Consider the following 17,400-nt stretch of genomic DNA (forward strand, 5'->3'; position numbering starts at 1 on the left):
TTTAGGGTTTATCGGCAGCTTGCATCCATTAATGTTGCACTACCGCCATCTTCCGGATTTATTTTCCTTTCATGTCCATTTACATCATATTCTTCTCATCAGACCTGTTCTTGATAAAAAAAAGAAAATATTTCCTCTGCTTTGTTCATTCTCCCCACTTTGCAGTATTTCCCTCACTCCTGTCCCTATTATTCCAACTTTTCCTAACTCTTCTATCATATTTTTCCTCTGTTCTTCATATTGTCTACAACTCAACAACACATGCTCTATAGTTTCTGCAACCTGACAACAACCACAAAAACCAGTTGGATGCTTCCTTATAATGTGTAGTGTGCTATTCAGATTACTATGACCTATCCTTAATCTTGTCATAACTATTTCTTCTTTTCTATTCCCTCCCCTGTTCTTCACAACCCCTACTTTATTTTGAATAGCATACAAATGTCTCCCTTTAGTTTCCCTTCGTTACTACGCTTGTGCACGTAGCCTATTTGAGCGATGTAAACACAAATTAATAATAATAAAAAAAAGAAATCTGATCATCGTCCATAACACAGTCGCTATTTACATCTCATATCATCAGTAAAGACTGATGCGTTTGTATTACATTGCAAATAGGGGCTGTTATCAGCCCCACAGTGGAAAATGAAACCACCATATCCGGTTGGCTCTGATCTGCACGGAATGGAACGGTCAAGCAAAGAAAATGGTTTGGTCCAACGGTGGAAGAGCGGCTTTTAAGTAGTGCAGCAGTAAACTGCATTTTATGACAATGAGCTGATTTGGACGTTAATTTGGGGCTTTTAGGGAGGAACGAAAGCGCACCACTATGAAAAAAAAATCACAAAAATTGCACAGCCTTAGTTTCTTGCTTGTCATTGCTGTAAGGTTGCTCTGCAATGCAATCACGTTGCAAATAAATTTTTTTTTTTTAAATTAATTTATTTGTTTGTTAATTTTGTTAAACTCTTTAACCTTTATTTAGCTGACAAAAGTACAAAGAAAAATATCTAATGTATTCGCTGGCCAACTTACTTGTATTTTGTAAATATAAACAAATTTTGATTTGATGGTTGCAACATGCTAAAAAAGTTGGGACAGAGGCTAAATAAAAGTGAAAGCTTATAGAATATCCAAGTTAAACTGTTTTGAAACAGTCCACAATTGGTAGAAGAACTGGTAATTGGTGAGGGTATTGTGTTTTGGTATAAAATCCTCCAAAGACTCATGGCTCACCACTTTGTGCCAAATATCATGAAAGAATTGTCAAACAATTCAAAAATCACATTTCTCAATGCAAGATTGCAAAGTATTTAGGTTTTTCATCATCTACCATACATATTATTGTGAAAAGATTCAGGGAATCCAGAGAAATCTCAGTCCGTATAGGGAAAGGCAGGAAGCCTCTGTTGAATATGCGTGACCTCAGAGTCTCGCACATTACATGAGAAACCATTATGCTACTATGTCAAATAAAGCCACATGTGCTTGGGAGTACTTTGGAATACTGTTGTCACTTAACACAGTCTGCCGCTGCATCAAGAAGTGCAACTCAAATCTCTGTTACGCAAGGAGAAACATCTGTTCAATGCAGAGATGCTGCCGAGTTCTCTGGGCCCGAGCTCTTCTCAGATGGTCTAAAAGACAGTGGAAATGTGTGCTGTGGTCAGATGAGTCCACGTTTCAACTTGTGTTTGGGAAAAACTGACATTGAGTTCTCAGTCCCAATGACCAAAGGGACCATCTCGACTTTCATCGGCGACAGTATGGAAGTAAAATAATAACAAATATTTTTGAAACAAAAAAGCTTGTTGAATTGCATTACTTGAAAAAATATGCATTGCATTAACCCTGGTTGCATTTTAATGCATTGTATTTTTGGGGCTTGCATTTTTATGGGCTAAAATTCAACATGGTTGTATATTTAAGCTGTGAATATTTCAATTCAAAACATTTCACACACGTTTTCATTAATAAAAATTCAATAATCCATATTCACCTTTCAGATTTCACTTCCAAAATATTAATTGTTTAAAAATACTACCTATAATATTTGACAGGCAATTTTCGGTCCATTTTATTTCACTTTACAAATTCGCTTCCACAAATTCAGTTGTTCAGATTCGACAGAAAATTCTAAATTTGACATCCGGGAACGGCAGGGATATCAGTAGATTGCCGATTGATAATCTCCATAGCGGCATGTGAGACGTGTTTTTGCATATGTGATAAGGTATCATTGACATATACTGGGATTGTACAGAGACATATACTACCATCAAGATGACATCTTTCCTGGGAAGCAAGACAATGCCAGGCCTCATTCTGCACGTGCTACAACAGAGTGGTTTCGTAGAAACTCTACGTTGTAGAAGGGATGTGCTTGACTGCTATCATGAAGAGGAGAATCAGACAACAATGACCACGGACTGTTGAGCAGCTGTCTTATATCAGGCGAGACTGGGCAAAATTTCCACATGTAAAACTGCAACAATTAGTATTCTCAATTGATAAACATTTAAAATAAAAGGAAAGGTGATGTGACACGACGGTAAACGTGCCTCTGTCCCAACTTTTTTGGAGTCTGTTGCAGCTTTCAAAATCGAAATATGTTTATATTTACAAAATACAATTATGTTGTCCAGTGAAAATATTGGATTTTTTTCCTTTGTACTTTTGTCAGTTAAATAAAGGTTAAAGAGAATCAACAAAATCACAGATTCTTGATTTTATTACATTTTACAAAATGTCCCAACGTCTCTGGAATTGGGGTTGTAGAACTGCCAGACCGTTGAATGTAGTGAAGCAATTTTAGCTGCGCATCTAAAAAGATTTTCTCGCGAATTTTGCGTCATCTTATCGGCTCTTCTGATTGGCCACAGATCAAACTATATAAAACGATTATCGGCTGATAACGATCGGAGCACCCTTATTTATTCTGTTATTTCTTTTCCTATTATTACATTTATCTATTCATTTATTTATGCAGGCTTGGTCCATGCTGTGTGGCACACATGCTAAAGTTTTTTGGGGTTTTTTAGATCGTGAGAATTAGGATAATATAATTGGAGGGCAAAATGTGTGTCTATAAAAATACTTTATGGGCCCTATCTTCCACCCAGCGCAATTGACTTTGTACACCGACGCATGTATCATTCCTATTTTGCACCCGCGCACAGCGGACTTTTCCCTCCACAGACGCACGTCGGTTAAGGAAATACATTTGCGCTCCTAGATTGCCGCGTGCGTGCAGCCGTCAGCCGTCATAGGCAGCCGTGCACGAGCACAAAACCTCACAACACCCACCCCTGTCGGTGATTGGTTGGAACACTATTTATTTTGGTTTTGAGTGGTGGTGAAACCAATTGTTTTTGTGTTCAGATCTCAGAGCCTAGGCTGCCTACAGAGACGCGTTTTTTTGACGGCATGCTTAAGGGGCGGGTAGCTAGCGGATCGTTAGGAAAGATTAGATGAATGTGATCATTTATGTTTGGGCCTGAAATCGCTGATACAACCTTTAATTAAAATATGTATTTTCATGGATATCTGATGATAACAGAAGCAAATGTCTCTTATGTGGTGTTTAAAATCTCTGTAGCCCAGAGTCGTCCTAATTCTATCAAAATTTGGCAGCACACAGTAAAGTCTGCATGAAATAAAATTTCCCCCAGTCTGTTTTCTGCATGTTATTGATCTTATTGTAAATGATTCATTACCCTATATATTTTTTTCTTTCAGATAATCCATTTTACTTGGATGTGTGTCAAAATACAGAAGAAAATGTATTTTGCTTCTTCTGTTACATAGCAACTTTAAGAAAATTTGATTTTCTTAAGTAATTGTAATTAGTAATTAGTAATTGTGACTAATTGTGAATTTTTTTTTGTCATTTTATGAACCATTGGTGTGTATCTTGTCCATCGCCATTTAGGTGTACTATAACTTTTCTAAGCAATCAGATGTATTATTTTATGACAAAAATGAGGGAGGGAAGCCCTATCTAGGGACCAGAATATTATAGAAACTTGATAGTGAGACTTTTTTTTTTTTTTTTTTTTAGCAAATCAAGCACCACAATCATTTTCTTCAAAAAAAAAAAAAAAAAAAAACTACACTTCGGCTTACTAACTTTTAGTTCATTTTATAGAAAGCAATCCTTTCTGTGTTCACGTAGTACTCTTTTATCACTTGTCCGTTATGTGTGAGATTCTCAAAGGACGTATTACAGCTTATGTTTTGGCATGACTTAAAGTGCAGTGGAACCGTCACGTTTGTCCTTGGATCTCTTAATTAATTTGAGCTTTTCCCAATAGAGGTTTATCCCCCAGTTTCTCAGCCATCACTGTCAGCGTGGCCCACCCAGATCCCCACGCCAAACTCCATCTGTATATTTGCTGTTTTGTGAGAATTCTATCTAGAACTCCCCAGCCTACCCTTTTCATCTCAATAACAGCACTCAGAGAAAAAATTACTACCCTGCAGGCAAGAGAGAAAGATATTACTCCTTTAAACACAGTGCTTTCAGATGACTGCCATGTAAAGGAAGAACCTGCACTTCAGACGAGAGCCTTGTAAACCCAGCATTCTTTCTCCTCCTCTCTTTCTTTCTCTCTGAAAGGGGTCCCACTGGAGCAGTTTGTGCCTCTCATGGGGAGGAAGATGTCATCAGAAGATCCATATGAGAAGACGAGGCAGATCTTCACTGCATTTGATATACATTGTATGTTCCTCCACTCTTTGTATTATGCATGTTTAACCCTCTGGTGCTCTCCGCGTGGCGGTCAAAAATGACAGATTTTTTATTTATTTCAGTGAAAGGTATGTACTATTTTTTTTAGTTTGATAATGGTTTTTTTATTTAATAATTTGTATTTTTAGCGGTTTTTATGGTACTACATTATATTTGCAGTAGTTATAATCCATTTGTTCACGTTTTGAGCATGGACCTGAAAATTTAATTTCCAACTTAAACTCGTAAATCTTGAATGCTTTGGAGCAAAGACTTAAGTTGGATCTCTTTTTAAAGATGACACTTGGCAAATTATGGCTGAAGTGAAAAAAGTGTAAAAAAGAGAACTTAAAATTACAGAATTTTATGTTTATTGTAATGAAAAATGCAAAAAAATTCTATTTAAAATTGTTTATATGAAATCAAAGCCATAAATCTAAACAAGTTGTGTTCCAAATTTGAGCTTGATATCTCAAAAAAATTGCTTTCAGTAAGATTTTGTTTGGCCGCAGTACCAAAAGAGTTCACTAGATGAAATTAGTCTCCCATTCATTTCCAATGCGGTCATTTTTGACCGCGAGGAGCACAAGTGTGACTATTTTTTTTCAGGACAATTTAACCTTTTAGAGTCATGTACATGATTTTTTTGTGTGTTCACATAGCAAGTGCCAAAACCTTTACCAAGTTCCATACCATTCCAATGAAGTAAAAAAATAAATATATATATATATATATATATATATATATATATATGTAAAAATGTTCGCAAATGTGTAGAAAAGCACCAGGGGTCATGACATGGATTTTTACATTTATTTTATTATGTTTCCATGAGGCACTTGTAATGTTTTTTAAAGTTTTTTTTTTTTTTTTTTACAAACTAACAAATATATACGTGGAAAAAATATTATTTTCAAACTTCATTCTGATCCTCTATCTGAAGTTTTTAGGGGCGACTCCTTTAAGGCTTGTCAGTTAACAGCCACTGTTATGATTGGCTAAAGTAGTTATAATAGGAAACAGTATCAACGCCCACCTGCTATTGCATGTGAGTAAGTGTTTTGAAAACATTAACCATAGAAAACCTTCATTTGCAGACAAAGCATTATGAAATCATTTACTTACGATTTGTGATGCAGCTGCTGTCAGATCCACACAATACATTTGGCTGGTGCGTCTTTCAACAAAAGTTTCTTTGTGAAATCTGCATTGCACTGTGCCTTATTTATAAAACAAATTGCTCAGAACAAACATAAAATCTTCTGACACGATCCAGTATGCCATTAGAATAAACAATCCACTTGTTTCCAACGCTGGAATCCTGTACAGAGACACAAATGAGCTGTTCAAAACTGGACGTGTCAAAGAAAACATTCTTTCACTCATCCATTTGTCCTGGTGTCGACAGACTCAAGCATGTGGAGTATGTCAGAAACTGAATGTGCATCTGTATACCTTATCCAGTGTAGACAGCATCAGTGATTATAATAAAAAAAAAAAAAAATTTTAAGCTCACATCCAGTTTAGGGAAATGCCAGCCGATGAGCGACTGAATGATCACAAATCTCTCAATATCCAAATGAGCCGTTTTTGGAGTCTGACCTTGATTAAATAAATGCTTTGTTTATAACAAGGAGGATGTTTTAAGCTATGAAACTTGAAGAATGTTTAAATTGTACAAAGACCTCTTATAGGCTGGTGGCGTGACTGTTAATGACCTATGACCAATGACCACCTATTCTTGCACCTGCGCGCCACACCGGTCTCGAGTTTCTCATGGATGAGCTTCGGAAGCATAAAAGGAGGAGCGACGACAGTGAAGGACGAGAGAGGACCAGGCCTATATTTTACGTTGTGTTTTGTTTATGTGTGTGCAGCAGTCGTGAGTGAGGGGCTGCCACTTTGGTTTTGTGTTTGTTTATTTATTAAAGTTGTTGAACGTTCCCCAGTTCCCGCCTCCTTCCCTTATCAACAAAACATAAATTCCAGGCCTGGTCCTCTCTCGTCTCTCGGAGTGTCACTGTCGTCACTCCTCCTTTTATGCTTCTGAAGCTCTTCTGTGAGAAAATCACGCCACTCGTCCTGCTTGCCACAACGATTATTGGCCAAGTTCGTTGTGCAAGAAAATAGACTTGGTGGATTACGTCCTGTTCAGAATCATCTTTTGATTCCAAGAAAACATAAATATTTGCTAGAAGTGTACCTTGAGTCACTTTGAATAAGTGTTTGCTAAATGTATATAGTGCAATTGTAGTGAGCAGAATACATTTTGAAGGAGGTGTAATGTATGTAGTGCGACGTGCATTTGGTGTTGGGCAGAAACAATTACATTAGTTTTTTTTTATATCGTCACCTTCCTAAAATAATTGCCTAAGTCATTTGATCATCAAAATGACTTGGTCAATTATTTTAGGAAGGTGACGATATTCTTTTGTAAACAATGGCCGATTCCTGTGCCATCTGTTAAATATGGTCCTGAATATATAATGTATATTTGTAAGCCTACACATAATGATGGTAAAACTAATCCTAATAACTGTGTTTATGACAGCATTTTTAACACACCCGTTCTTTCATATTATCGCAGTAGAGGGCGCCATGTGTCCTTTTCTTTGGTCCACTGTTACTATCATGCAATGCAGTGGAAAGCACAGACCTCCGCTGGGGCAGGGGCTAAAGTGCGTTCCCCGGGGGTTTGGGAGGGTGGGAAAGTCTCGGTTGCTCTATCCTGGTAGAACAAAGCCAGGCATGTGTGCATATCCTAACTGAAAACTGTTTTTTAAACAGTTAATGCCAAATACAAAGTTTCCCCAATCTTTAGATCTAGTACTTTTCTGCCCTAAATTAAGTAATTCGTGAAATGAAGCGTCTGAACCAACATTTGAGTCTTGGGCCTTGAGTCTTAACACTTGAGTAAAATGGGCCTTGCGGTCTCTCTGGATTGTTTCGGCCTCCCTGGAACTGTTTGTAGGATATTCCAAAGGGAGGCAAATGTATAATTAACTCATTAATTTTGTAACAGAAATTATTTCACAAAGTTAGGAGTGACCACAGGAGGAGGATATCTGCTGACCTTGATTGTATCTGCTCAGAATGGCTGAGGGATCTTATTTCATTAACCCTGCTGACCTGCCATTAAAGAGGAAACCGGGTGTGTTTGAGCAGAATATTTATTCATGTGAAAACTCCTCTTCAGCAGACATACGATGGACCTATTTTTGCCTAAAGCTCTCTCTCTCTCGTTCGCTTTCTGTTTATCTCTCTTGTATCTCATTTGATTTCTCAGCCGTCTTTGAAATATCCCTGACTTCCTGTGAGCAACCCGATCAGGCTATAGAGCATTTTTACATCCTCCCAGACCTAAAATAGTCTGCAGCAATAAGTACTAGGCCTTAAAAAAATTACAGTTAGCTTTTAATTAGAATTGTGAATGTTAATGAACCATCAAATTCATTTTGAGGACCAAATTGCTGTGAGCGAGTTCACTCAACCCTTGTACGAATTCAGAGCAACCTGAAAATTAGCTAATTTTAGAACCAAGATGGGAATTCTGATTCTAACTTATTCTTAACTAACCCAACTTATTGTGATTCTGGTCTTAACTGTGAATATCAGCACTGACAAATGATAGTGCTTTGAAATAGAGGTCGACCGATTCATCGGTCGGCCGATTGATCGGCCGATTTTTTGCATTTTTAACATAATCGGCATCGGCCAATATCCAAGTGTATCAAGCCGATTATTAGGCAGGCGCATCTGTGGGCAGCCTAGTGTTGTTGTTGTGGAACACGCGTTCGACGCACGCTGCGCCTAGAGTCATTCTCCAGCAGAGTGAGCAGACCTCATCCAGTGCTTAAGGAAGGAGCTAAGTTCCTCGGAGAAAACTCCTTTATATTTAATTAAAAACTTTTGATATGTTACTGCCAACTTAGAGAAAAAACATGAATAGGCGACATGACGTTCGGCTACTTTGAAATTGATAGCGTAGTTGAGGTTGCATTAGCACAGCAGAAGGGTTGCGATCATGTCACAATAAGTAAGCAAGAATTTACAGACAGTGAATCTGAGACTTTTATTTGTTCTGTTTGTGTGTCTTATATTTGAGAGGGTTGTCACTCAATGCAGAGAAATAAGTAATAAAAAAAAGAGACCAACTATATGCTAGTGAAGGACTGGCTTTGCTTTGCTAGGGTTGGGTAGCTACAGACAGACCCAGTGCTAATACGGCACTGGTGCCTTAACGACCGTTATTTACCGGACCGAATATCAACGCGGATTTCTGTGCTTCATATCAGTGCTACTGTTATGCCTGTGCTTCTCTTGGATGCTCTGAAGACGGACGTTAGAATAACAGAAACATCGCTTCGCTGCACTTGACACTAGGCAGCAGTTAACTTTAACATTCCGTTAGCTAGTAGCTGGATTAAACACGGTTAAAATGCTGGCCAAACAGTAGTGTAATGTGTGACTGTATTTCACTGTAGACTAGGGGTGGAACGGTACATGTATTCGTATTGAACCGAAACGGTACAGGCGTCACGGTTCGGTGTATAAATTTCCACGGAGAATACACGCTATAAAAATAAATAAAACTCGCGTGCAAAGTAATGCGGAACTACTGTTAGATACGCGGGTTCTTTAGGGACACCTAATCTGTAGCTCCGCTTTAGCTCCGGCTGCGATGTAAAGATTGCAATGCGTTGTGTGTGTGTGTGAGAGAGAGAGAGAGAGAGAGAGAGAGAGGGGCGCGGGCGCGATCGAGATCGAAAAGTCGCGTGTGTTTAAAGTCGCAAAGTGTTTACTTATATTTGTGTGCAAACGCGCGTGTGTGTGTGTGTGTGTGTGTGTGAGGCGCGGGCGCGATCGAACAGTGGAAACATAAAAACATACTCCGTCATTTTGTTTATCAGGATATCATTCAAACTGCAAAGTGTTTAAGTTACTGTTAATTCAAATGTTAAGGAAAACAAATATATTAATCTGAAATGTAGCAAATTAATTTTCAATTCATTCAGGTACAATTACCAAACATATCTCAAGTTCTTTTTGTCTTTTGTACAAGTGCAGATTGGTAAAGTGTTCAATAAATGTTTTTGTTGAGAAATCTTGTCTATCTTAAGTAATTATTTGTGTTACATTTTATCTTTCAAATAGAGGTTAAAAACAAGCACATAATCGGCCAAATATCGGCCAAAATAAATCGGCAGCATTTATCGGCCATCGGCCGACCCGGATTTCAAAAGATCGGCATCGGCATCGGCCTGAAAAAAACCATATCGGTCGACCTCTACTTTGAAATGCACTTTGTATCAGATTGGGATCTTTTTTAAAAATCCAGTTGGCTTCTCTTTGAACAGTTGTGAATGAACATGCGCAGCTGGAGACCTGAAGGACAACTGTCAGGCAGGTGCTCTCCAGCAGAGCTTACATGCTAGCAAAGTGTCTTAATAATTTCAGCAGTTCCCAGATTGATTGTCTTTGTTCCTCTGCCAGCTAAGCTTAAACCCTCTGTCCTGGCTTTCTCTGCCTGATGTTCCTGTCAGCCTGCCAACAGAGGCAAGTCCTCTCCGAACTGCGGCTGAACAGTTTGCTCTGGATGAGATGTTTGACTGTTTCATCTGCGCCGTCACCCCCATCCTCATCTTCAATGGGGATGCGTTGGAAGCTAAAGCGCGCTGAAGTGCGTCGCTCCCATTCAGAGCTGAAGTGGCAGCCTGCCCGGTGATAGAGCATGCTTGGTGCAGTTGGAAACTCTCCCGTTCTCACCCGGTGTGAAAGTGAGCCATGCTCCCTGCCGATTGCTGCTCATGCTTTGTCGTCAAAACATTTGATTTCTTCTGCATTCAGCAAATAAATCATGCCATTATACACCTTTTTAACACATCAAATCTATTTACAGACGAGATGTGTAACTTTCGAATTTTGAACAGGTCCTGTGGCTTCCGCAGGTGTGTGACTCGTCCCTATGTCATGGCTGTGGAGGGCAGTGTTTGGTTACGGTTGGTGAGCTGGTGTTGCTTGGTCTGGCGTGTTGACATGCATGTCACAGTGCTCCCCCCCCCCAGCCGCTGTGCCTCTCATCAATTCAGCAGACACGCTAAACAGATTCCACTCTCAGCTCTGACTTTGGATGTGCGCGCTCTAAACTTCCTCAGGGGAGCCATTTCCTGCAAATCAAAGTCCTGCGTGCCAGTCGCAGAGAAGAAGGCAAAACAAGCTGTTCCTCTGAGCTTTTTTGAAAGAGGCTCCTGTAGACAATCTGAGATCTCAGCTGGTCTTACTCCTTGCTTTCACAAACTCAGTCAAAAAGCTGCAAGTGGACTTAAAGGGTCATGAAACATTTTTTGATGTTAACAGATAGTCAAACCAAAATTTATTCAGACACCTTCAACATTTCTCACATTTATTTCTCACAATTTAGTCGCTATAGTTGAGTTTCTATATAGAAAATGGTAATAAAATATGACAAGAACTCAGAGTTATCAAATCAGTTGATATTTCACTGGTTTTGGCCATCTTTCTGTTAGGCCCCGTTTACACGTGCATGGTTATTTTTAAAAACGGAGACGTTTCCCTTCGTTTGTGCCCTTCGTTTACACGCGTGTTCTTTCTAAAAACTCCGGCCAGAGTGGAGATTTTGGAAAACATCATTTGCACGTTTGCATGTAAACTGAAAAAAACTGAGTTTTAGGGAGCCGACGTCACAGTATGTGACTATTTTCGGGATTCTGATTGGCTAACGTGGGCTTGAGCTTCTCGTTACAATGGAAACTCGAATCTCGAAATGTCCGTTTATGAAATTAGCCGGCCATGTGTAAACGTAGCCTTAGACTGTCTCACAAATTAATTAGGTTGAACAGCTTTCAGCTGTTAAATTTAAGTTCACAATTAGATAATACCAATTTAGGTCAACCAATTACCAAGCAATGCTTAATTTTGTTCAGTCTGTGGTGTAAAAAGGTCGCATTAGCAATTAAAAAAACGTAAGCAAAACATGGTCAGGTCAAAGTGTCCCATTTTTGGTCCCAAATTTGTATACATTTTACTGATAGTCCACTGTATGAAGACTTTTTTGGTATAATATGTCACAGTTTACTTTATTTTGCTATCCTCACTTACATAAATGAACTATAGTGTCCTGCACCCACTTGTAAAAAATAAATAAAATGTATCTGGTGTTTTAATAATTTTTGGTTTGACTGTGTACAGGTTGCACGTCAATGAAAACAACAATAGCTCTCATTATGTTTATTATTATGGACTATATCAACACATAGAAAATGACTGTAACAATGTTTCATTTGTAACAACATGCGCATAAGAGCGGAAGAATGCGCATGAGAGCGGTTTCTGCACGGAACGCCACAATGAGTTTAACAACACTAAAGAACCAGAGCAAGTGTGTTTCAAGTTTTTACGGACATATTTAACATACTTTCCTGTCCCAAACATGAGCTGCACCGTGTATGTACACATATTTTTTCATCATGTCTTAATACAGACACTGATACAGCGGTACATCTGATCATAAACACGATGACACGATGGACTATTCTGATACACAGAAGACAATTATGTAGACCAAAAATTTAAAGAAGAATGGGCAAAAAAGTAACTAGTAGAAGAATGGGCAAAAAAGCCTTTATTCTTTATTCCCCCAACTCTGTTGTTTTTTTTCTTCTTGTTTTTTTTCTGCTCATATTTCAATAATTACACTCCTACTTTTCCACAGCTTTACATGCCCCTTTTTTGAGTCTTTTTCAAAGCTGAGGTGTAAACAACCAGGCTAAAACAGGAGGGTTTCGTGACACTTTAAACCTCAGGTATACTTCGTTTTCCACGTTCTGCTCCGTATTGCACACAGCAAGTCTTTCAAAGAATACTCCTTTGACCGAGCTTTAGCCACCATCCTTTTATGGGGTGGAATGAGCAGAGAAAGCTGATTTTATTCCTTAAGATAAGAGAAAATAATGAGAGCGTGCTCTCAGGTGTGCTTATCTCATTTTCTTTGCCTGATCTCATGCGAATGTGGCATTCTAATAACACATCCGGCCTGGCAGTAAAGGACTTTTTGACGTTTTAAAGTATTAGTTTTGTTAACTCTTGCTCTGGGTTTGTACTGTCTCCAGGTCGTGGCTTCTTAAAGATGGATGACTTCAAAAGTGCCTTCAAGCGAGTTGCCCCTCGTCTACCAGAGAGAACCATGCTGGAGGCTTTCCGGTAAGAGTTTGGGCCCCCAGCCTCTCTGTAAATGCATGATGCAGTGGGTTATCTGATCTTCCTCTCAATCTCTCATCTTTCCATCATCCTTCTCCTTGATTTCCCTTTCCAAAGTAGATTAGAAAGGCAGCTGGATGTAATTACGCTTTGAATGTGTTGAGTCAGAAAGTGATTTTTGTGCCCATCGCTCAGAGCAGGCCTCCCACCTCAACCACGGCAACAAGCTCTGCGTTTGGCCGGCACTTTGTTGCTCGAACTCCTCCAGTGTGAGTGAAAGTGTTTGATACAGTCCCATGTGAGAGTAGAACAGGTCTGGAAATTTTGGAGGCTTGCTGTTTTGAGATCTGGCTGCTCATTAGGGTGAGAACAGTGCCATGCTCCCTGTGGAGTTTCTCAGCCCCTTTGCACCTCCATTCAGGCCCCATGGCTGCTCCTCGTGTCTCTGTACATCTCATCCTCTCCGTCTCGCTCAAAAATGCTCTGAACAAGTGGGATTCCGAGCCTGCGTGTGCTGTGCGTTCACACTCATTTCAAACAGTTATCACTAGACCCAGAGCTATCGCCAGATCCCAAAGCCAATATGACATTCGACAATCTCCCACTAAGATCTCCGCATTACTTTCGTACTATGATGTATCTAGAGGTTTCAGTTTGTCCCTGCGTTTGCAGTTATAGTGACACATTATTATCAGCCCTCAGCTGAGTCTCTCTTCTCCGTTTCTTATCCTTTTGAAGAGGTGATGTGGATACCGTATGCAGTTCTGAGACAGGGGGCAATTAATCTCTTTCATCCTGTGTTTGAGGGCTCAAAAAGAGATGCGACACGTGTCTCCTTGTGCGCATATGTGCACATTTGTTTTGTTTTTTTGGACAGATTTAGTTCTTTGTTTGATGTGACTCATCCTCTGCGGTTGGCCACTGCTGCAAGTTGCAGCTACTGTTGAGAGCAGGCCAGTTGTCCTGCAAGGTCGGTTAATATATACGAACACCCTCTCACACTGCAGAAACCCTGATCACTGACAGTGTAGATACTGTGTCCTTCTGACCTTAAGCTCAGCTGACGTACTAGTAGCTGATAACCTCAGAACCTCAGTGAGTCATTGTGTTGCTATGATTGCAATGACATGCCAACACAGCATTGGCAGAGTGACTTATGACTTCAGGAGGCACTGTGGCATTTGTTTTTAATTAAATGTCGCAGTTGTGTCAGAACCGAAGCGCTAAGGGCTTATGCCACAAGAAAGCATGTAGCATGACTTTAGACACTTTAGAATTTGTATCCAGTGACTTCTCAGTCGGCATTAGGGCTGTAGCTAATGATTAGTTTGATAATCAGCTAATATAATGATCTGATATTAATTCGATTAATCACATCTTCATTTGAACGATCTCTATATTCTTAAAATCCCAAGATCGATCCATTACTCTATATTTTCTCATTACCCTATTCTGACTAACTTAAACACCTTGGATTGGCCATTGCGTTCATGTGCTCAACATTGGCTACAACACTTCAAAAACACGTTGTAAATAGAAACCTTTGACGCTCTTCACTCATAGTTTACATAGATACACACAGAAGTGTTGTCACATCCCGTTTTTATAGTATTAAATAAATAACAAAACCAAACTAATTGGAAAAATGAATTAACACTTGAACATGCCTGTGTGATAAGAACTACCTAAAATGACAGAAACGATCTTTGGAAAAAAAATTATTTGAAGTATAATTGGATTTTTTAGTTTGGATCTCGTCCCATTCTATTACATGCAGAGGGCGGGGTTTATCACCTACACTGCCTCAAGCCACCAGGGGGAGATCGAAATGCTTCGAATTTGAGTCTGTTCCCCACAACTGTATACATTCTAAAGATTTGGATCACAGCACACAAATAAAATTGATTGCTTTTGTGAATTTACGTTTTTGGGGTATTTTTTGGTTCCATTGTCAGTCACAGCATAGGACTATACTGAAAAAACACCTTTTGTGTCCCACGGCATATAAAATAAATATTACATTATAACGATAACGATGGTTAAACGGTTACAGAAATACAATTAATTTTAAGGTTTTAAAGTGTAAATAATTTACATTTTAGTGCTGTCAATAGGTTAATATCGTATGTTTCAGTGTCTATTGAAACTCAAGTAAAAGTACATGTCGTAGAACCACTTTGCGTAAAAATACATATGAATACTCATGAGATCACATTGTATTATTTTTTAATTATCTTTTTAGTTTTTTTAGACGCTTTTTAGTCAGTTAATGCCGACTACTCATTTTAGCTCTGTTTGGCTAAGCTAATTGCTGGTGATTTCCTTCCACCCTCTCAGGTGTTGACCTTCACCAGTTGATCCGTGTCTCCCGCCATGTAAAGCCATGTAGATGTTTGACTTGAGCAAGAGTAGAGAAGCACCTGGAACAAACAGGAACACTCAGAGCACTCCGTGTGTGTATTTGTGTCTTTGCGTGTCAGTGTGTGTGCGCTCCGGTCCCCAGCTAGAGCACGTTCAAAGTCATAACCTTCACGCCGCTGTGCCATCTTGTTTTCCTCTCTCCACTTCCTACGGTTCTCCTCCGCCCCGTCATCCTGCCACTGCTGACAGAGTGTGGCAGCAAACGGACCAAATGGAAAAAAAAATGGAATTCCAAGGAAGAAGTGAAGGAAGAGAGAGAGAATGAGAGAGAGAGAGAGCTCACCTTGAATGTTGTGTTTGGAGTTTATCTGCACACCCAGGGCTGTGTTTAGAAAAGATTATCACAACAAAGTGATAAGCGGGATTGTCCGCCTTTGGTGTCTCTTTCAAAAGAGTGCACAGGGTGCCCGCAATGTGTGTGTGCGTGTTGTCAGGTTTGCTCTTCTTTTATACCTTGAGATGAACTGAAGCCTCTGTTTTGAATCTGTTTGTGTTGCGACCCCTTTGTGAAGAAAAGAGCAACACCCTTTTCCTGTCCTTTTTGGCATAATTATAGCAGAACAATGGAGCGCCCTGCAGGCTTCACACTATTAGCAGACGTGCTGTTGCCTCTTTATGTGCTAGAGATTGATGGACACGTGCTGCCTCTCTGAATGAATGTTAACACCGCCATTTCTCCCCTTGTTGCCATGGTGACGTGGTACGCAGAGCTGGTGCCATCACACCTTGAGCGCTGCCTGCAGTTGTTTTTCTTTTTTTTCCTCCCTTCTTCCGCTACTCTCTGCTTTTCTCTTTTGTTGTCGCCGTTTCTAGAGCAACTATCTGCCATCACCTTTCCATAAATACCTGCTGCACACACATTCTTACAGTTCTTGAGTTACAAGAATGCAGCGTTTTTTCCCTCTTATTCACTTTATCCTCCTCCCCCTCCACATCGCTCTCGTTCTCTCACTCGGTGAGGAATCTCAGGTTTCTTATTGTTCTCCTCTCTGACATCCCAGCTTTACAGAATTGTCCTTACTAATAAGTCCAAAGTAAAAGCCCATTTTGCACCATACATCCTTTCATTCTCTTTTAGTGGAGCTTTTATGTGCATTTGTCGACTGAATTATACTACATCCATTAAACTTGATCAATTTGCATGTACAGTATCTTCCTCTTTCTTTGACTATACAGGACAAACTGAAGTCAGAGAATTGAGCACTAGGAGCAGTCAGGTGCTAAATGTTATGTTGTTTGCTAAAACAGAAATCTTTTGGTTTATTCGCCTCCAGTCAGGAATCTGAACCAGCAAGCTTCTTGCACACATGTTTGAGGATCTTCCACTGTCTCAGAACCAGCTTGTAATTTATTTAGAGAATTGTTATTGGTTGCTCTGTATGTTTTTGATTTTAACAGCAACAAAAAAAAGACGTCTTGTCAATTAATTAATTAATCAGACACAGTCACATTGTTGAAAATCACTGTTTTTACACAGCCCTACTGTATCAAAACAATAATGGTGACATTTTATTACAAATGTGTTATAAAAGTTTTACTTTGAAATTGAGTTAAACAAAGAGAAAAGCCTGTGGAATAATAAAACCACTTGCCCTTATCAATGAAAAATGTAATTGCATCTCTCTCTCTCAGTTGCAGAGATGAGTGGCGGTTTACTCGTACTCTCCAAAAACCTTGTGTTCTCTGCTTCTGTCTTCAGAGCCTCCCTAATCTGAAATGGAGGCTAATGAAAAAGTGAATTAATTAGCATTCTTAAATTAAACTTCTCTAGGAGTTTCGTCTTATTAACCATTGAGTGCTTTTTATGTGCCTTTAAAAAATATTCATGCAAATTACCCTACAATGTGAATGCCTAAGGCCAAGCAAGAGGTTATGGTGAGTATCTCTCTCTCTCTCTCAAAAAAAAGAGGAAAAAATGATTTTACCTCTGTTTTTAAATATGCATGTTGCATGCTAATGCTGTCCTGTTTAGGCGTTTTCAGAGCTGAGGAGATCATGTAGCCTGGTATGAGGTCACGGCTCCTTCATGCAAT

The 17,400-nt window shown here is 39.4% G+C and overlaps 2 protein-coding genes across 2 annotated transcripts in view; one reads left to right on the forward strand and one right to left on the reverse strand.

Moving 5' to 3' along the window:
- nrxn3a (neurexin 3a) overlaps positions 1 to 17,400 on the reverse strand; it is a 759,351-nt gene that overhangs the window by 174,297 nt on the left and 567,654 nt on the right. The window lies entirely within an intron of this gene.
- Positions 1 to 17,400, forward strand: part of efcab11 (EF-hand calcium binding domain 11) — an 81,374-nt gene that overhangs the window by 13,018 nt on the left and 50,956 nt on the right. The window contains exons 4-5 of the mRNA XM_084393194.1: positions 4,619 to 4,720; positions 12,859 to 12,949. Of these exons, the coding sequence (XP_084249320.1) occupies positions 4,619 to 4,720; positions 12,859 to 12,949 (193 nt within the window). The remainder of the gene's footprint in view (positions 1 to 4,618; positions 4,721 to 12,858; positions 12,950 to 17,400) is intronic.

Source organism: Rutilus rutilus, assembly GCF_951802725.1.
Source record: "Rutilus rutilus genome assembly, chromosome: 21".
Classification (NCBI taxonomy): domain Eukaryota; kingdom Metazoa; phylum Chordata; class Actinopteri; order Cypriniformes; family Leuciscidae; genus Rutilus; species Rutilus rutilus.